A 22,181-nucleotide genomic window follows, 5' to 3' on the forward strand; every position below is an offset into this window, starting at 1 on the left:
AGGCGTTTTATGACTTTAAAATTGACATCACGTTGTATTACGCCCTGCCAGGAGTAAAGAGCACTGGCAGAAATCACGTACAACACATTTTGCGGCTATGTGAGGTGAGAGAGAGAGCGAAAAAGATCGCTCGAAGTATTTAAAGGTCTTCACATGGCTTTCAAATTAAGAATATGCAAAATACAAGATGTGTTGCCAATGCAAGAAAGTTAAAGATATGTTGCCAATCAAAAAGTAACTCAATCTATAAAAAAATTCTCGCGGTTATAAGATACAATGAACTGGTGACACGGTTCACCCAAAAGTTCATTCACTTGACTGAGTCATTGCAACCGATCGCACACATGACGTCACAACGTGATGCAATGTTTACATCGAAAAGGGATTGATTCTGCATGATGCAAAAACGTATTTTTTTTTTTTTTTTTTTTCAAATTAAGTGATTCTTTCACTTTTTGTGAAAGTTTAAATTAAAAATCTAACAAGCGGCCCCATTTTTGCAACATGCACAACAATCAGAAAAATTCACAATAAATTCAAATTGACAAAGTCACCATTGAATTTCACAAAAATTTTACACACCCAAAAAATTCAAATTTAGTTTATATATTTTTCACCCCCAAAAATAATGTCACAAAAATGTCCAAGTTGAGATTTGGTATAAGGTTTTGTCAAAGCATCAGCTAAATTTAATTTAGAACTCACATACATTAATTTAAACAATTTTTCATTTACTAGATTTCTCAAAAAATGATACTTGATATCAATATGTTTACTTCTTTGATTTTGTATAGGACTTTTGGAAAAATCTATTGCAGCAATGTTGTCACAAAATATTTCACAATTTTTCAAAATTAAATTCAAATTTTCATTTCTTAAAATTCTCATGATCCAGACAAATTCTTTAGCAGCCTCTGTCAAAGTGACATATTCGGCTTCCATAGTGGAAAGAGCAATACATTTATGCTTAAAGGTTTTCCACATGATAGGTGCATTATCTAGCAAAATGATGTAACCTCCCATTGAAACCCTATCATCTCTACTAGCTGCCCAATCTGAATCAGAATAACATTTAATATTTAAATTTGAAATATTTGATAACTTCAATTTAAGATTTTTCGTATACAAAACATAACCAAGAAGACGAAGTAAACCATGCCAATGTTTTTCACCATAATTAGATTGAAATTGGGAAAATATATTCAGAGCATATGTTATGTCGGGACGAGTTCTACTAGCCAAAAAGGATAAACAGCCAATTAAATTTCGATATGGTAAAGAATTACATTTATCTATTTCTAACTTACTAGTAGGCGAATCAATTTTTGAATAAACCACCCCAACCGAAATAGGAACATTACTAATTGGAATATTATAACTAGAATACAACTCGACAATTTTATTAATATATGTTGTCTGATGAATATACCAATTACCATCAATGTTTTGAAATTCAACACCCAGAAGTTTTCTTATTTCACCCAAAATTTTTAATTCAAAATGATTTCTTAAAAAATTTACAATTTCATTCAAATCAGATTTTAGTTTGCCAAAAAGTATGATATCATCAACATAAAAAAGAAGAATAACCTTATTTTTATATATGTAACAACAATTACACCAATCTAAACTAGAAAAGTTCATTTTCAAAAGTGTTTCATGGAGTTGATAGTACCACATTCTACCACTTTGGTGTAAACCGTACAAAGCTTTCTTTAACAAACAAACTTTACCAGGCTCTAGTACATATCCACTAGGTTGTTTCATATATACATTAGTATCCAAATTAGCATACAAATAAGCGTTATTTATGTCTACATGCAGATGACACCATTTAAAAAGACATACAAAAATACAGAAAAACAATCTGATTATAGAAAAATCAATGACTGGGCTAAAAACTTCTTGGAATGATTCTCCAGCTTCCTGAAGATAACCTTGGGCACATAATCGAGCACGGTATTTCACAATATTCCCTTGCTGATCTTCTTTTACTGTATATACCCACCGATTTCCCAAAATTTTACTATGTTCAGGTGGATCCACTAACTCCAATACACCGCGATTATATATGGTTTGTATTTCCTGATCCATCGCGTTAATCCAATGTTTAGATTCCCTAGAATTAATGGCTTCTTTAAAATTTAATGGAAGTTTAATTTCAGCAAGATTTCCCTCTAAAATTTCTATTACCTTTCCCTCTTTTAAATTTTTGCCCGAAAAGTCAAAATATGATTCATCAAATTCAATTTTGTTATCATTACAATATTTAATAACTTCATTTAAAGAACGCAAGCGAATATTTGAACCTTCAATCCTATAGTAAATATCAGTTCTATCACCTGATGGTCTAGGAACAGCTTGACGCAACCAATTAATTTCGGAACAAGGTTTTAATTCTTCACTAGGACTATCACCGGAAAGCTCATCCACTCCCTGATTTGAAGTTAAAGGATATTCATAATCAAAATTGTCAGGTAAGTATTTCATAACCCTTGGACTACTTGATCCAGAACCTAGTACAACATCTGCCCCTTTAGTTCCCTCATCAAAACTGACATTACATGTTTCTATGATTCTTTGTTCGTCTTCCAGCCAGACACGATAACCTCTAGTATTTTGAGCGTAACCTAACAAAATTCCTGGTTTAGATTTATCGTCCAATTTCTTTCTTTTCTGACTTGGAACATTTACAAAAGTTAAACAGCCAAAAGTTCTGAGATGTTTCACGTTAGGCTTTTTATTGAAAAAACAGTTCAAACGGGGTATGATTGCTCCCATGACAAGACCTATTCCAAACATAAGAAAAACAAAATGCAGCTTCCCCCCAGAATTTCGAAGGTAAGTTACTCTCTTTTAAAAGTGCTCTAACTCCCCCCATTAATGTCTGGTTAAACCGTTCAATTATGCCATTCATCATTGGTGTGTAGGGATTAGTTTTCTCATGCCTAATGCCACGGTTATTCAAGAAAATTTCAAAATTTTGATTGCAAAATTCTTTCCCCCCATCTGTACGAATTGATTTAATTTTCCTCCCTAAAAGCCTTTCATTACGATTTAAAAATCTTACAAAAATATTGAAAACATCAGACTTCAATTTCATAGGGTATACAGCAACGCGTTTTGAAAAATCGTCCATAATGGATAAATAATATTTCTCTCCCCTCAAAGTTAAATTTGGGACTTCACCTACATCCATGTGTATAAGCTCTAAAGGTTTAGAAGATCTCACGGCCCCAATCGATTTAAAAGAAATACTCCTAGCTTTAGTATATTTACAAATTTCACAATAGTTAACATTTTTATTCAATTCAGGAAGACCTCTAACACTATTGTTTTTGCTAGTTCTAGAAATATATTCATAATTAATGTGACAATATCTCTTGTGCCATAAATCTTCAGGTGAAATTTTACCAATTTTTTCAGAAATGTTACAAACAGGCTCAGAATTATCACAATGTTCACTATTTTTCAAATACAAATATCTATTAGGCTTAAAGAAATATAAATTTATGTCATTTCTACGCTTTGCATAAAATAATTGATTCCAATTTTTGTCATAAACTTTAAGAATGGTATTATGACCAACAAATTTGTTACCTTCCTGTTCCAATTTAGATAATGACAATAAATTACGACGGATTTCAGGATTGTACAGAACATCTTTCAAGATAATTTTCCTATGTCTACCATTAATTTTGACCAACAATTGAATTGTACCAATCCCTAAAATATTGCTTTGTTTACCGTCAACAGCCATAGACATTTTTAAGTTATTAACTGGCCTAAAATCAGAGAAAAGATTTTTATTTTTAGTGACATGTGACGTAGCTCCAGAATCGGCAATCCACGTTATATCTGAATCAGATGAAGTAATATTCAAAGCTTCTGACTCATTAATTTCACTCACATTATGTTGAGAATTAGAAGACCCTTGAGAAAAATTTTTAGAATTTAACTTTGCCTTAAATTTAAAACAATCAACCTTTTTATGCCCAAAAATCCCACAAAAATTACATTTCCCTTTAAATCTATTTTTACTAAAATTTGACACAGGTTTACAACTACTTTTACAAGGATGGATCTTACCGACAGGTAGCGAATTCGGAACGGTCACATACACAGCAGGTGTCTGTAGTGGAACGTTCATTTCAGAAATTCTATTTGCTTCGAGCAACAGTTCTTGTTCTATTTTCAATGGGGTAAAGTCCACGTCAGACCATCTGTAGATTTGCTGTACAATGGATGCAAACTCAGGGGGTAAACTCCGGATATACTGGAAACCTATGTAAAGGTTGGACATCGCATGGCCAACTTCTTTTAATTGTGACGCAGCTGCTTTCACTCGGCAGATGAAAAGACCAACAGTTTCGCCATCTTGAAACTTGACTTGAAAAAATTTATCCAACAGGGATATTAATCTGGCACGGGTGTCAGGTTCAAAATACTTGCACAAGATTTCCCAAGCTATCTTTCCTTCAGTAGTGCATTCGATGAGAGGCTTGAATTCTTCTGACAGGAACTGATAAATAGTAGTATAAGCTCGAGTTCTTCTAAGATTCAATTCCGCTTTATCTCGGAACGTCAATTTTTCTTCTTCAAGTTTCTTTTCTTTTTCGTCAGCTTCGATGAATTCCCAGCTGCCCGAATGACGCAAGACAACTTGTATGTTTCTCTTCCAAGTATTCCAATTATTGGCATTTAGTAAAGGTATTGTAGGGACTTCCATACTTTCAAAAATTTCACGATGTTTTAAAAATTCTTCAGAGCATAAAAATTCAAATTTTCCAAGTTCTTCAGGTTATGGCCAGGAATTGCAAAGTCCAGGTGACCTGGGCCCATAACCACTTGTGAGCATTATGTGTAGTGAAATTTAGACTTACTACACCGCTAGTAGAAGTGAACTTGCAAAGAAAATGTCCATAGCCTGAAGTTGGAAAGAAAAACACGTGAAGCATTTTTCCTCATGGAAAATCTGTATTTATTATCCACAAAGGATTACTTAAGTTGACGAACAACATCTTCATTGATATTAAAAAACATTTAGAAGAATAGACAAAGATTAGCCGCTAAAATACAACGATACATTCAGTTTTTACGAACATGCTGATTCCAAGGAATATATGGCATTAACGTAACATACAAAAATAGGCCTAAAGGCGTTTTATGACTTTAAAATTGACATCACGTTGTATTACGCCCTGCCAGGAGTAAAGAGCACTGGCAGAAATCACGTACAACACATTTTGCGGCTATGTGAGGTGAGAGAGAGAGCGAAAAAGATCGCTCGAAGTATTTAAAGGTCTTCACATGGCTTTCAAATTAAGAATATGCAAAATACAAGATGTGTTGCCAATGCAAGAAAGTTAAAGATATGTTGCCAATCAAAAAGTAACTCAATCTATAAAAAAATTCTCGCGGTTATAAGATACAATGAACTGGTGACACGGTTCACCCAAAAGTTCATTCACTTGACTGAGTCATTGCAACCGATCGCACACATGACGTCACAACGTGATGCAATGTTTACATCGAAAAGGAATTGATTCTGCATGATGCAAAAACGTATTTTTTTTTTTTTTCAAATTAAGTGATTCTTTCACTTTTTGTGAAAGTTTAAATTAAAAATCTAACATCGATAATGGAAAAACAGTCCAGTGATCTCGAATCATCTTCCGTCAGTTGATTCCAAACGAAGACTTGAAACATCCACGTAAGGCCGGCCGGCCCAATTCATTCGGCATGTAGATCAAGTGGAACGCTATTCCATCATCAACAGGACGATAGATCCAAGGGCTGGTAGCCCACTACAACAACTTATGCCGGAGGAGACACCCTGGTAATGGTAGCAGGGGAGAGAGAGATCAATGGACGGATGTCCACCGCTTAAATACTGCTTCGATGATGTTCCACACAATTTACATATTCTTTGTTGCAAGTGCGATGAAATTCACTAAGAAAACTCAAAAAAATATTTTTGGCAACACTTAATTTCGTTGAAACCGTTACATTGACGGACAAGATTTCTTTTCACTGTGATTTTTAACTGAACCGTCAATCAAGCACCGTGCGGTTTGTTTACATTTCTCTTACTATGCATGCAGGAAGAACGAAAGTTTTGGGACTGTATTTAATTAGTGCGGCGTCAAGATATGGAGAGTCCCCTCACATAAAAAATAGGTAAGTATTATTAATATCATTTCCCCAGTACCGGAAAGTCAAGAAAACAAATAAAAAGATATCAAATATTTTGACAGTATTTGACCCCCTTCCCTCCTTGTCATGAAGAGTCACACTTCACCTTACTCCTCCTTTTGTCATGTCATATTTTTTTTATAAATATCCCTTATATAATTAAAAAACTGAGCGTATTTATGTATGTCCAAGCTTCTTCTCCAAAACGACAGTGAACTGACTATCGAACCAGGCATCGATGGATTCGTAATATTCCCCGTCTTCATGTTTGGCTATTTAACATAATCCTCCAATAATAATTAGCAGAGATATCAATTAAAAACTATTAATTATGACTCTTAGATTTCAAAATCAAATCCCTATTTTTCGAACACTTTCCTCCATTCAAATTATTATTCAGTGCTTCATCTCAACTTTCCGCAACAACAATTTTATTAAAATGTATAGCGTGAAGTTACTTTTTGGGGGGTTTTCCGCAATCTGCCGCAAAATTTCATTGACTTTTGGTTCAAGCCTGAGTGTTGAACTCGCGTCACTTGACATAACTTTTATTTTCAAGATGGACCATGCAAAGGTGGGCGATGCAGCTAGTATTGTTATAAAAACTGTGTGATGTCACTGTTTGCCAACCTCTCTCTTCCTCATGATACAATATTAAGAATCTGTCTTTCCCTTCAAGGCATGACATCACATAGTGGATGATCGTTTTTACAATATGATAACTACCATTTACTAAGTAATTGTTTTTTTAACACAATCACTTAAAACAATAAACCCACTTAAGTACTTTTAGATATTTAAGAAATAATTAGACCAACTGACTTTTGCTGCTGAGAGTGTTGTGGAAGGAAAAAAAATTATCATAAAATTTTTAAAAATAGCCAAGCACCATTAGAGCATGTTTTACTTCACTTATGAAATTTCTTAGTTATCTAATAATTTTTCACCTTCAACTTTTATGACTTCTATGATTAATTTGTAAATCACATCTTATGAAAAAAATTAATACATAAAATAACTGTATTGAAAACGCCCTTTTGGAGAAGTTAAGTTGTTGATTGAAGTATTTTAAGTTACTGTCATAGAGGAAGATTATGCATTGAAATAAAAAAGGAGTTTTGAAGGAGTTAAAATCAAAACAAAGGAGTTTGAAGGGCCCTTCAAAAAAAAAATTCCTAAATGAAGGAGTATCGAAGGAATTTTTAAGGAGTGTACAAACCCTGTGGAATGTGCCACAGACTTTCTCTGCCGCTGTAAAAAAGAGGGCAAGAATTTCTGGATTCGATTGTCACTGGAGCTGAAATGTGGGCACATCATTTCACCCCAGAAACGAAGGTGCAGTCGACGCAATGACGTCATGCCGAAGCCCAAGAAGTTCAAGACAGAGAAGTCAGTGGGAACACCATCCTACTTGATGGATTTGCCTGGAATATCATCGAGCATAACCCTTACAGCCAGGACATTGCCCCCAGCTACTACCACATGTTTCCTGTTCTCAAAAAACACCTTGGGGGACAGAAATTCAGCTCAGAAGAGGAAGTGGACAAAACTTGGCTTCTCAATGCGCCGGGAGAACAGTATGAGGATGGCATTAAAAAAACTGGTTACCAGGATGCACAAAGTGATTGATACTCAAGAAGACTATGAAGAAAAATAGCAAAATGTTCAACCTATCCAACGATGCATGTAAAGCTGTGAATAAATTCGATTTTTCATGAAAAAAAGGAGACCTTACTTTTCAATATATTCTCACATCAGTTGCACGAATGTTAGTTCCAAACCTTCGTTTTAGCAACATTAGTTACATCATATTTTCGGATATATCATGCTTTTTTATTGTCTCTCGGCCAGTGCGATATAACGAATGGCTGGAATTGACTGAGCTGGCAGTATATTTCATGTATTTCTGCCTTAGCCCTGGCTATGGGGCGGTAACTTACTGAATATACCTGCCTTGACTTCAATATTCGAGTTGAACCGAACCATTGTTTTGGTCACTCGTCTGGTCAGTGCTAATTCTGTATTAGCTACTATTTTGTTTGGCACTCTAGGTCTTGAGGCTTCATTAAGAGGTTTTTCACCTCCAGCTCAGTTACTCCCATGCCAGACTGATGAGTGCTAATAAGCACGAAACTGCAGTCCTCGGCTGGAACTGACTGAGCTGGCGATGTATTTCATGTATTTCTGCTTTAGCCTTGGCTATAGGGTGGTAACCAGGGTTGCCAGACGTCCCGGATTTCAAGGAAGAGTCCCGTATTTTGAAAAATTGTCCCGGGTCCTGGAGGACTTCCATACGGGACGGGTAAAGTCCTGTATTTTTGCTGATAACAATATTTTACAAAACGAGACATTCTTTTAAGGGGAAAAAATAAAGTAAAACAAAAAGTGAAATAAAGAGCAATAAGTAAATGAAATAGCAAAAAGTTCCTAGACTACTGACCCTATAGTGAACTGCTTGACTAACTCATTAATTGAATCAGACTTGGACTTATAGCCAGTTTCAGCATTTTGAACCGACAATATACCAAAGCTGATTTTGAAACAAAACGGTCAGCATATACGGTCAGTCAGGGTATTTAACTCACATAGTTAACACTGCATTTCGCCATGCTGTTGATGCTTTAGAAATTGATGTCGAAACTATTGTTTTAAAAATTTATTCACATTTTTCTAGATCTGCAGTTAAACGGAATGAGCTGAAGGAGTTTTTTGAATTTGCTAACCTAAAGTTTAAAGAGATACTAAAGCCTAAAGCATATCCGGACACGATGGCTAAGTTTAGTTTCTGCAGTAGATCAACTCATTAAATCTTGGCCAGTTCTCATGAATTATTTTACAAGCGAGGAAGAATACATCCCCAAACTTCTCAGAAAATTATTGCTTTTAAGTGAAAAAAGTACAGCTGAAACCAATAAGGTTGCATTAGTTTTCCATTTTCTTAGGAGTGTGTCCTCCGTTTTTGAAGTTGCCAGTACAATACTTCAAAATGAATCTACATCTACAGCTGAGCTTTATGATATTGTGACTAATTCGGTAAAACAGCTAGAGAGCAAATTTGAAGATAAGTTTTATGAATCCTTCGTCGCTAAAACCTTAAAACATCTATAGATGGTAAAAATACTATGTCTGACTGAGGCATACCAGAAATTTTTTGAAACAGCTGTGAGTTGCATGAGAAAAGTGGTTTGTCTTCACTGAAAAAAATACCCTTTTTGTTTTAAGACCAGTTAAGTACAGTTATTACAGTTTTCTGGCTAGTCACTTATTGTAGAACAGTTACATAAAATATCAGTGGATGATCAATACGATGAGTTTTCATCAGTGAAGGAAGTTCTTAATGGCTTAGTTGCACAAAAAGATATTAATGTAGGCGATAAGTGGCAAATGGTATGTTAAAATTATATTCAGATTTCTCGAATGGCTGGTGTCGCATTAAAAACAAGTTTTGCTCCACAATTCCTTGCGTTACTATTTCAGATTAAGTAGTCACATTTAACAAAATCTTTTTCGAATGCGCCGTTTCTCTTTTAGCGAACGCAAGTAAAAAAACTAATTAGCACCTGTTCCTATCAATGTCGATCTGTGTACTGAACTTTGTTCTATTGCTTGCTTCATTTTTTTAAGTTAGAGCTCCTCCAAAATTGCGCTCACCCATAAACATACTCATACTGAGAGAAATCTTCCGAAAGCAATTTAAACATGGTAGTTTATCACCCCTTAAAAATACTATACATAACCAGTAATTACCCTCAATCTCAAAAATATTCTTCCCCCTTTCCCTCCTCAAAGTCTGTCCCGTATTTAGTTTTAAAATCTGGCAACCCTGGTGGTAACTTACTGGATGAATGTCAAATTAGTGTTCCTTGCTCTCCTCCATTCTTATTTCAGATTTGAAAACTTTCACAGCTCTCTCAGCTTTCAATATAATCTACTTTTCGATAGCTAACCTTTTGAAATTACAAGTACTTAAATTGGGAAGACATTACAAAATTTGTAGAAAAAAAAATACCTGATTATCTTCCTTAGAATCAGAACACTTATGCTCACTATCGTTTAACTGAGCATGACTTTTCAAAACTTCATGAGGTAAGGTATCTAAAAACTCTTCTAAAGACATTTCACTTTCTTGCTGTAATAAAGCAATTTCTTTATTTTGCTCTTCTTCATCAATGTCTTCTTCTTCTTTCTGTATAGTCTCCTCATCATCGCTGCCACTGCTTTCTGGCTCAAAATCTAAAAGCAAATCAATAATTTGAACATGAAACTCAATAGGTAAGCAGAAATAACCCTCATTACACACGTTACCCATTTTTAAGAATTCGATTTTTTTTAATGGTTATTTATATATGAAAGAACACTGGGTAGCATTGAGAAGTCACACAAGACAATTACTCAAATAATCTTAAGTAAGATCTCAATGGATTACTTGTCTTATTTTTTAATTTACAAGATTTGATAGTTGAAACAATATTAACTCCTAAATTTCTTTTTTTCCATTTTACAGAATGTATGCACTTTAGTAACAAGTACCATATACAGTATTTTTATTCCACTCCAGGCAATTTCACATAGTGTCTTAAAATTGCCTCTTTGTTTTTATTAACAAGACTAAGTCCTGGATAAAGTAAAGAGGCTACAACTAATACAAAAATGGCTTAAATTTCAATTGGAAACTGGCTCAAAATTTGAATCTTCAAGTCTACAGTTCGTCATTTCAAATGCTAGTGACAAATCTACTTAGCATCATGCCATATTCAATTCTTAACTAGTGATGTAAAACATCCATGTCCTTACTTTAAAGCATAAATAGAGAGGGACTATGCTCTGGAAAATACCGAAAAGGGTATTTATTTTTCGGTGGACATTATTCAGACCAAAAACCCATATTTCTATATACTAAGATAATGAAATCCTTTTTTTGACGGAAATTTTTTTTCAAATCAATTGCAAAAATTTTACGTTTAAAGTAATTTTGAGAATTAAAAAAAAAAACAATTGCCCTGTAACTTTTCTTGCATAAAAAGGTATGTTTCAGTCGACATGTTTCAATAAAAATAAAATGACCCAATCATTTAGGGGACCAGCAACAAATTGATGATTCCACAATTTCCAAAAAAAATGATTTAGATTTTTAAATAAAAAATTATATATAAAAAACAAAAAACGAGACTGCATAAAAACCAAAATAACTAAAAAGGAAAATGTATAAGCCCAGTAGTTTAGAATGTGTTAAGTACTACTGAATAACTACACCACTGAAATAGTTTTACGACCGTACACAGATAAGGCAATTCATAAATTCAAAAGCAGGATAGAAGGATCAACAGTCGGGGCGCATTCCTTTCTGATTCGAGGAACCCCATAAAATTTGAATGGGCGCCGACTGTTGATCCTTCTATTCTGCTTTTGAATTTATAAATTGTCTTATCTGTGTACGGTTATAAAACTATTTCAACAGTGTAGTTATTCAGTACTACTTAATACATTCTAAACTACTGGGCTTATACATTTTCCTTTTCAGTTATTTTGGTTTTTACGCAGTCGGGTTTTTGGTTTTTATTGAATAATTTTTTATTTTACACTTTTTAGTTAACTTTCATTGACTTAGTTATTATGATTATAAGACGGTACATTTCGCAACCTTGTCATTTCATTGAGAGAGTTTGTTTGTATCTTGAGGTTTATTACATAACTTGGGGTGGTCTAAACTAGTGATAATTAGTCCCACTAGGGACCTAACTTGGCATAAAGCAGGGGTAGAAGTGATCGACTTGTCACATATAGGACATTTTCCACAAAAAATATAGGACAAATATAGGACACATTGTATGAATAGTTTCGCTATGAAAAAAGAAATAATACATACATATTATTTATTTATTCTGATCAATGATTTTGTTTAAAAAAACCTTCCAACCAAATTATAACTTACACCTGAAATGACTTTCCTGTAGTTTAAAGAATAATTTTTGAAAAAAGTACTTTGTAGACAAAAAAAAAAAAGAACAAAGTGAAATTTATTGATAATTAACACAGCAACTCACAATTTTTGCAGGGATAGAAGTGCCACAAACATAGCTTATATAAATAAATAAAAACAGTCTTTGTGTTGAGAACTAACAGGAAATAACCAATGCTTTGTAGCACAAGCATACAGATATTTTGTTCTATAAAATTCCACAAAAAGAAAAGATTGCAAAAAGACTATTATATCATTCCGATCAGAAAATGCAATGAACACAAAAATATACCCGCGAAAACGAAAACCACGCTGGAAAACAAAACAAACTGCTGTTGCCAAACGCAAAATTCTAAAACCGACTTCAGAATTCGTTCTCGAAACTCCACCCACTACAGTGACGTCATATTGTTGTAGCCAATGGGAGAAGATGTCTGTTGCACGATTTAGTGAGTTCTGTTTTTTAATTTGAAATTCGTTTGCAATCGTACTTTTGACGAAAAATCCGAAGTCAGATAGTTTATTTACTGTTTTTTGAAAGAAATAAATTGGATAAAAAACAGGAATATAGGAAATATAGGACATTTTCCAAAAATATAGGAAATATAGGACGATTTTCATACTTTTTTTGAAAATATAGGAAATATAGGATATATAGGACCACTTCGACCCCTGATAAAGCTACATGTGATTGACCATTGGCGAAAATGCGCGAACTTAAGTCAACCACAGCACAGCTATATAAACAGCCTGCATAACTCATGACACGAAATCGGAAACGTTTCGAGCAATTTTCGAGAAATATTTTAGCTATTGTATACACCAGTACCGTTTTTTAACTATAATTCGGATTATCCTATGTTTTGCTTATCTGTGGTTACCGTGCCACCCTAATCCGCAGATAATCTGGAGTTTACTTTAAATTTATGACATCAAAGAGTAAGGTTTCTAAAAGTTTCATAAAAATCTGAGAAGTCAAGTTGAGAAATTGTTTTTCATTGATTTGACATAGAATGACACAAATCCTAAAATAGGGTCTTTGATTACATTTTAGTGCTTTTGACTACGAAGTATGGCCTTTAGAGGAGCCCCTACAAACAATACTTGAAAATAGGGCCTTTACAGGGACTTTTGAGGGCCCGTGGAAACCTGTAAAAAGATGCAATCAGAACTTGAAACGCACAAAAAGGCTTGGCATCGAAAAAAGTAATAACGGCCAAAATATGTAAATATTACACCTAATATAATCAACTTTTTTAATACAGTAAAATTATTTGTTTTGTCGAAGAATACGTAACTTTTATAGCCAATTACCCTATACCAAAATGATTAAATAACATTCCTGAAGTTACCATCAAGCTTGTGCTCCCTTTTCAAAGAGATTGATGAAGGAGAATCTAAAGTTGGTGATGTAGCTCTGCTTGAAGAGGGGCTCTCATTAAAAGTGCGATTCATGCCTTGAGTTAGCCAAGATGAATACTTTTCAGTCTGGTCAACAATAAAATTCAGATGAACATCTAACTCTTTTTTCCTCTTTTCTTCTAACCATGTTTGTTGCTTATATTCGACTAGCTATAAAAAAAATAACATGTTTAAATTAGAGGCATTAACAAAAATGTTTATATCAATTAACCTATGACAATATAAAAAACTGGTCTCTGCTTATATTAATCAAGTCTGTTCTTAACAGTTTTGATTGAAAATTACGGCCAATTCAATGAATCAAAAATTAGTTACTTTTTATTTATTTCTATTTTAAGTGGAAACCTAAATACAATTTAGAAGTAAATTTTAGGCAAAAAAAAAAAAGAAATGTTGTTTAGAATATTCTTTCATTCGAAATATTTGTTCATTGATTACTGGCAAAAAATCAAATTTTAAGCGCTTTGAAAAGTTTACCAATTGTTGATTACTAGAAGGAGCAGTCATTAAACTATCCCTTAAAAAAAAAAAAGACCTTGGATTTCAAATCTTGTTGCACCAATGTTGTTACTGTCGGTGCTAAAGCCCAGAGCACAGAACCCCTGCCCTGTAAACATGTTGTCTTTGTCTCACTCTTTATGTTTGACTTTGCTTCAGAAAACAGTCACTACAATTGTGCAAAACCCTGCCTTTTCAATCAGAAAAAATAATAATAATAAAAAATAAAACTTATTCTACGAAAAGAGGACAATAAAAAGAAAAAGACTTAAATGATACATCACATGCTCGTGTGAAATGTTCAATTATGTCTGTTTGATTCAATTAATCGGGATGTTTAATTCAAATACCTGGCAGTATTTTAATGTTAAGAGTCATTTTTTTTAAAGCTGGACAAAGTGAATGGGGGCATGATAGTTGACACCTTCCAATTTTCCTGAAACTTTCAAGATATTTTACTAGTATGGTGATAAGAAAAAGTGAAGCTTCTTTCCTCTCTAATTTGACTTGTTTTGCCCTCGAGTAAAGGTCAAAGTTTAGGATCGTGAGAAAAAAAGAGCTAAATATATGATTGCTTTTCTTCAAAAGTAATGACTGAACCAAGCCAACTCTTTTAAATATGGATACTACTTGATACTAGGTACATGCTAGTATAAATATTTTGGTGGCTCACTCATGGCTTTGAGGGAATAGGTCAATTGAAACTGCTTCAATTTTTACTTTTTTTGCCTTGTTTACGCCTGGATATTTGCTAAAGCCGTGAGTAACCCACGGAAATAAGTATATGATTAACTACTTGCCACAGTATAGTACTAAGAAAAATATAAAAACGCTTTTGTCTACTGTCCAAGACATTTTTCCATGACTTTTAATGAAAATATTAATTTTCCACGACTTTTCCAGGTCTGGAATTTGTTTATTTTTTCCATGACTTCCTAGTATTTCCATGACCCGTACGAACCCTGTAACAATGAAAGTCCCCCACAGAATGATAATTTGATAATTTGTGGTGGTAATGTTTAACATGCAGGGAAAGGCTTTATTGTGACAAGGCTGAACTCGATCCGGTAACTTAACTGTTTCACTGGTAAGACTGTCATTTCAGGGAAATGAAGAATTGAAAAAGCTGTCAACTAATGAATGCTATCTACTAGAGCTTAGTGTAAATCCATTGAAGTTAAGGTTAAAATTTCAACTATTAAAATATCACCAAACAGGCAATTGCTTCGTTAAAATGTGGAAGAAGAAGCAATTTTCACCCGTCATACCTTGATGAGCAAATTTCCAGTACTGTATAAATAAAAGGCGAGTTAGAGCAATTAGGTGTTTTAAATTTTCTCTCATGAGTTTTATATTTCATTTTTTTGAATTCATAACATGGTAATTACTATGTACAGAAAATTGTTTATGTACATTGGCTTTAAGTTTATTTGGTTTAATTTGTAAATTCATGAATTCAAACAACCTTGATCCCTTAGTAGTCCGAATTAATGAGATTCTTCAGTATTTACCTTTTCAATGTTACTCCAAAACTGTTTGATTTCTCTAGCCATTATGCTTGCTATTTTTCTCATCTTTAATTGTTCTTCCTTCTCTGCCTTTTCAGCTTTAATTTCTTTTTCTTGGAAGTATTTCGTGATCATACGCGCACACTGAAAATTTGAAGCAAAAGATAAGCATAAGAGACAAGTTGAAAATAATTTCTACATATCAAACTGTCATTGTCAGGACAACAAGAATTTCCTTTCTAAGGGGGGGGGGGGGTGTTTTAGCTATATAGAACAAACATGCTTACAAGACAGAAAAATAGTGTAGCAGAAACCAGAAATAGTGTACCAGAATTACACACGCCACTATTAGTCACTCCAATTAAAATCAACACAATTTGAAACAATTTTAGGACAGACCCTCACAGATCTTGATGAAACTTGGTGCACCAAGAAATTTGACCTAGTTATGAATGAAAATGACTTTAAAATAAATTTTTTTCTCTCTTTGAAAAGGTGTTATATCAAGTGCTTAAGTTTGAGATGTTTAATCATTTTCTCAGAACCTAAAAAAGATACAAGCTTAAAATTGCTCTCGTTTTAAGCGTTTTTAATATTGAGTTTTTGAACCGTCTTTCATAGGTTAAAAAAAGAAATTTAATAAATTCAATAAAAATTCCCTAATTATATATATATATATATATATATATATATATATATATATATATATAAAATAAGCAAACAAAATTTCAAATATTAAACAATTATATAAAATAATGATGATAAAAAGGAAAATTGCAAATAGCTATTAAATAGGAAAAGATAAAGTATGAATCCAGAGCTCATCAGCCATGGAGGATTCACTAATTATGGTCAAAAGACCAAAAATTTGCTGCGTTGCGCATCTATGGGCTTTTGGTGTGGTCTTTTCAATACTCTTCACTTTTATTATATATATATATATTGAAACTAATATTGAAAATACCAATTTTTTACCCTAACAAAATTAATACCTGTATTACGAAATTGCAAGATAGCATGAAATACTGGTATTACCAATATTGCAATCACTAATGGTAATCATAAATACAATAGTGATTATAAGCAACATGCTCTGGTGCTCTTTAATTTAGAAATCTATTAGCTAGTATTTCTTTATATCCTTTCGATTCTTTAAATTAATGATACTCCATTAATTCAAGTTTCTTAACTGATTTTAGTACCCATTTATAGGTTATAAAAAGTCCTTACGCTCACAAAGTTTCTCCCAAATTTCAGTAAAACCTTGATTTAGAATTGTCAAGGGACTGGAAAAAGTTATCCTTAAATCAAGGATATCATTAAATCCAGGAGCATAGACTTCAATACTGTCAAACCCGAACCAGTGAAATCTATCATTAAATTGTGGAAATTGTTCGATCGAATTTATACTGTATCTCATAAATTAAGTAAACCATTTAAATCATAGTTAAAAGTTGCAATGCCCACCTTTTTTGCAGCAGCTTTTTTCCACTTTCTTTCTTGTGCAAAATCTGTGGCTAACCAAACCATCTCTTCTAAAAGATAATCCCAATGTGCTTTAATACGTGGACTTTCTGCAACTTTAGGCAATCTTTTAAGAGACCATAATCCTTCTTTGCGCAGGTCTCCCACTCTTTGCATCACATAGGCCTCCTATAACACGTAAAAAACAAAGATTTATAATAATATTCAGAAGCATTTATTCAAATTAAAGAAAACTTTAAATGAGATAAGCTTTCTGTTAAACCAGGGAGAAAAATCTTTAAAATATCCAAAAAAATATGCTCTATAAAACTTTTACAAGCACTAAATTAGATAAATAATGTTAAAAAAAGATGAACAAAAAAGTTTGTTGTTCATGGAAGTTCTTTAAACATGAAATGAAAATATCAATAAGATAAAGTAACATAATTCCAGTCATAGGTTATTCAAGGATAAGACCAAAAGTTAATATATGAAGGGAGGATGGCATAATTTCCAATAGGATTTCTGATATGCACTTTTGGAAAATAGTCTGGTTGGAAATCTTGCTTATAAATGAAACAAAAATCTCAGAAGAATCAGAAACTTTTTTTTTTTTTGACTTTAGGTATAAACTTCAGGGTTTTTAAAAGTGTCCCCCCCCCCCCCCGGGGTTTTACTGTACTGTTTTGGGCTTTTTAAGGTTCAATGTACAACATGGTTTGCAGAAGAAAACAGTTTTTTGCAGTAAAAGTTTTTGTCGCCAAACAACAAGAACCTAAACTGAAAAATATAATGATGAACTTTTAAAAAAAACTATTTCTACTTTTGAATGTGGACTAAGCTATTAATCAGAGTTCATACAATTGTGGTTAAAAAAAAAAAAATTCCATGACTTTTCCAGGTCTTTTTTTAGAAAATTTCAGGTTACTCACTTCAATCAAAATTAAGTTTAAATAACAATATTTTCAAAAAAAATTAAAATATTTTAAAATAGCAATGCAGAAGAACTAAAATTTTACCCTTAGAATTAAAAAAAAAATCTAGAAATTCTTTTCCTTTTTTCTCTCTCTAATTTTCTTTTTTTTTTTTTTTTTTTTAACCAACTTCAAAAAGGAGGCGGTTATCAGTTCATACTGTATGTATGTTTTTTTTTTTTTTTTGTTTGTCCACTCACAGCGTCTAACCTAGTGAACCGATTTTGATGATTCTTTTTTTAATGGATAAGGGATGGCTCAACTTAGGTCCCATTACTTTATTTGACCATATTTAGTCCTTAGAAGAAATGTTATGTGCAAAAAACAGTAAATTTTATGCAATTTCCCTATTAAATGATTAAATATGAAACCCATTGTTATAAAAGTTTGGTGCCATATAACAGTAACATTAATAGTAATTGTACTGAAAATTTTCAATAAAGGCTTCTCTGAAGCAAGCATCAAGTTTCTTCAGTATCATTGCTCCATAGTGGGGGTAAACCTAACCTGGAAGTGAGGTGATGCAGTAATCAGGATCTGCTTAGCCTTCACAATACTACCACAGGTTAGGTTTACCTCAACTATACAGGATTGCATCACAAGCAACTTGTATGCTGTGAAATGCAAATTAATTTAGGGAAAATGTAATATTTAAATGGTTATAATAAATTAACACACAAATGAATTCCAGAGAGAAACAAAGATAAATTTTTAATGCCAATCGCTTAAATTTTAAGGCGTACTTATAGTTTTCTTTCTTTTTTTTCTAGTATGGAGCATTTTTATGATAAAAATATGGTTAAGTTTTGTGAGGCAAATTCTTACTTTCACTGAAATACCTACATTTACACTAAAAAGAATGAAACAAAAAAATTTTGAAAAAAAAAAAAAAAAAGAACCGACTTCAAAATTGCTCTAAAAAGTGAAAAATAATTTTATTCTTTAAACACCATCACTAATACTTTTAAACATAATTTTTGAGGTTGGCGCAAAAACGATAGAAAAGATCATTAACAGTGTTGACTCAACTATAACTATATATTTAACCAGGCCTAGTTTCTTCACTACCACATACATTATGCATTGATGACAGCATATCTGAGCAACGATATAAATGTTTCGTTCCTAACTTTGGGTGATTTTCTGAAAAAAATATTAACGGGGAGCATAGTTAAGCTGGATTTTACTTTTTGTGCCCCAACTTCAAAAATTATGTTTAAAAGTATTAGAGATGGTGTTTAAAGAATAAAATTATTTTTCACTTTTTAGAGCAAATTTGAAGTCGGTTCTTTTTTTTTTTTTTTTTTTTTTTTTTTCAAAAAAAATTTTTTTTTAAACATTTTGTTCAAAATTGCTTTCATTAGTTTACTACTTCTTGAAAACATAGTACTTTCAACTTATTTTAGCGTTTCTTCGATGCCATGTGTAATGTTAGCATATTTCTGCATATCTTTTAGAATATGCTTTTGGTTTACAATACTTCTTTTTATTTTATTATTAGTATATAACACAAAACATATTGAGCCAAATACAAATTCATTTTTTCAGTATAAATATGATTAACTTTATTGCATTGGTTGGCATACCATATAATGCATAATAACAAAAGTCAACATCTGCAGATCATAGACCGATGTCAATAGTCTTCAGTTTTTTTTTTTCTTACATCAAAATTAAAATATTTACCTTTTAAAAATTCATAGTTTTTTTGCACATTTTATGTTACTTTCAATAGATTAATTACATTGAGATAAACATCCAATTCTATTTTTGAAAATTTAAGTCTACTTGCAAAACGACCAAATATGGTGACTATGTGAAGAATTTAAGAAAACAAGTAGATTTTTGAACGTGTCCCACAAATGTAGTTATAAATAATTAATAATCCTTAAAAAAACTACAATTAGGACAAAATACTCAATGTTTAGAACATAAGCATCTAAATCAATTATAATAGAAAAATGTTCTGAAGATTAAATTTTGCATTTTTAAGGAAAATAATTATAAATTATCCGAAAAAAAGGAACATTTTGCGTTGCTTTCAATAGTTTGCATTGCAATAAACATCCATTACCATTTTCGGAAACTTAGGCACAATAAAATCTTGTGTACTTTCATCTTAGGAACAACCAAATATGGCAGCTACGCCAAAAATTAAGAAATAATTTTTGAATTTGCAGCATGAAAACAATTTGAAAATAGTAAATCTTCATGAAACTTCGATTCAGTTGAAAAGTTTCTAGCAAATTTGCTTTCAAGGCAATGAGGATAAAATTAAGTTTTAAGAAAAAAAAATTTCATTTCTCAAGAAAATTTTAAATAAAAAAAAAAAATTGCAGCACATTTTGCTTCATTTTCATTAGTTTGCAGTTGAAGAAAACATCCAATTCTGTTCTGTTTTCGGAAACTTAGGCATTTAAGCATCGTGTCTACTTCCATTTGTGAATGACCAAAAATGGCGGCTACGTTACACGGGTAGCTAAAAAGAATTTCTGATCAAAGAAATGATTTTCCCCGATCAACCCTCCTATCCTCAGACTTGTGCTTTAAAGGCAGTAAATCGTCTTCTCCCCTGTTGAGTTTGTGCATGATTCCTGTTCACCACAGGAATTTTTTTCTTCTTGAGAACTATTGAAAACCAAAATGGTGGCTGCGGGTCGCCACTTCTTTATTGCCTCAAAAATTTTACAATTTTTTTAGGAAACATCGATAAAACCAAAGATTTGATCTCATGTTACAGAATTACCTGTGAAAAATTGGGAAAAAAAATTTGGGGGGCAAAATTGGAAAATTTTATGGCTTTCCCTGACATTTTTAACTATGTCATTTTTCTCGACAATTCCAGGTTTTCCCGGAGCGTACGAACCCTGTCAGTTATTCTGTCAGTTTCTTAAGTTTAAATATATGTGAAAACTTTCAGTGCCTGATGTCATAACCAGAATGTTTGAAAAATTTGTAATTAAACATTTAGTTTAGCAGGAAATTAGATTTAAGGTCTAAATTAGGGCTAGACAAAGGTCTACACTAGGTCCAAAGGCAATGCAGTCTTATAAATTACTGCTGGTCCCTGGTCTCAGACCAGTGAAACTTGCCTTGGACCACCATAAACAAATAATCAGCGGTCCGTGGGACCACCAACGGCTCACCATTTTTGATCACAATCTGCTAAAAAAAATTTAAAAGCATTAGTCTAAACAATGTTTAGCTATTTATTAGTCGAACAATTCCTTGACTCTTTTTACAATTTTTTTAAAAAAAGTTTTATAAAGGAAAAACAAAGTCCTGAAACCAAGTAAAAATGGTCAAATTAAATTCAAATTTTTAGTATGCTATTTTAATGGTTGTTTAAGATTACAGATTTAACCCTTAACTAGTGTGAGTGGTCTGACAGATCACTCGGTTCTTTCTCTCACTCGCATACCCCCCTAAAAATGCTTAATGGTCTCAGTCCTTTTCACTACCCTCTTGAAACGATGCCTAAAGGTTACATACTTTACTGTGTTTCTTCGTTAGCTTTGGAACGTTTCTTTCGAAAGTGGTCTGTGAGACCACAGACAGTGCATGCGAACTAGGGTGGGGTAAAATATAAAAATTTTTTAAGATCAACTTTTAATAGCTGCCAAAAGTTGTTTTTAGTGATAGTTAGCTTATGTGCAAAATTTGACAAAGATCAGTTGATAATGTTATCAATGGAAAAAAAAATATCACAAAAAACACCCACTTTAAAATTTACAACGTTTTACATCCCTCCCCCCATACACACACACGAAAAATCATTTGATTATTCACAAAATGAATTGATCTTTCAGAAAAACAATGGACCCTGTAAAAAATCCTGGACAGACCACTGTTCAATAGCCAACAGATGTTTGCAAATGTCTGGTGCCAAAGATGGAGGCGGCGGGGGGGGGGGGGGGCATCAGATTGACACGTTGAAGCTTTCAGGTGGAGGGGGGAAGAGGTAATTTGAGAAACATTTTGGTTTTAGTTTGGGGTAGTGGTCTTTCTTGTTCTTGCGAGGGGGAATGCTTCATAGAATTTAGGGAGGTGCATCATCATCTTTGGGGGGGTGGGGGGCACCTCCTGCCTTTTTTCAAATAAGAATTACTTAAAAAAAGACGCTTTTTTTATTGAAACCACTCTCGAAATTTTGCAGACATT

The 22,181-nt window shown here is 32.8% G+C and overlaps 1 protein-coding gene across 1 annotated transcript in view; it reads right to left on the minus strand.

Annotated features, from left to right (window-relative positions):
* Positions 1-22,181, minus strand: part of LOC129232473 (helicase domino-like) — a 295,627-nt gene that overhangs the window by 264,975 nt on the left and 8,471 nt on the right. Inside the window, exons 2-5 of the mRNA XM_054866621.1 lie at positions 17,050-17,235; positions 15,586-15,726; positions 13,507-13,726; positions 10,205-10,428 (exon numbers count right to left, since the gene is read on the minus strand). Of these exons, the coding sequence (XP_054722596.1) occupies positions 10,205-10,428; positions 13,507-13,726; positions 15,586-15,726; positions 17,050-17,223 (759 nt within the window). The 5' untranslated portion in view covers positions 17,224-17,235. The remainder of the gene's footprint in view (positions 1-10,204; positions 10,429-13,506; positions 13,727-15,585; positions 15,727-17,049; positions 17,236-22,181) is intronic.

Source organism: Uloborus diversus, chromosome 1 (assembly GCF_026930045.1).
Source record: "Uloborus diversus isolate 005 chromosome 1, Udiv.v.3.1, whole genome shotgun sequence".
NCBI lineage: Eukaryota > Metazoa > Arthropoda > Arachnida > Araneae > Uloboridae > Uloborus > Uloborus diversus.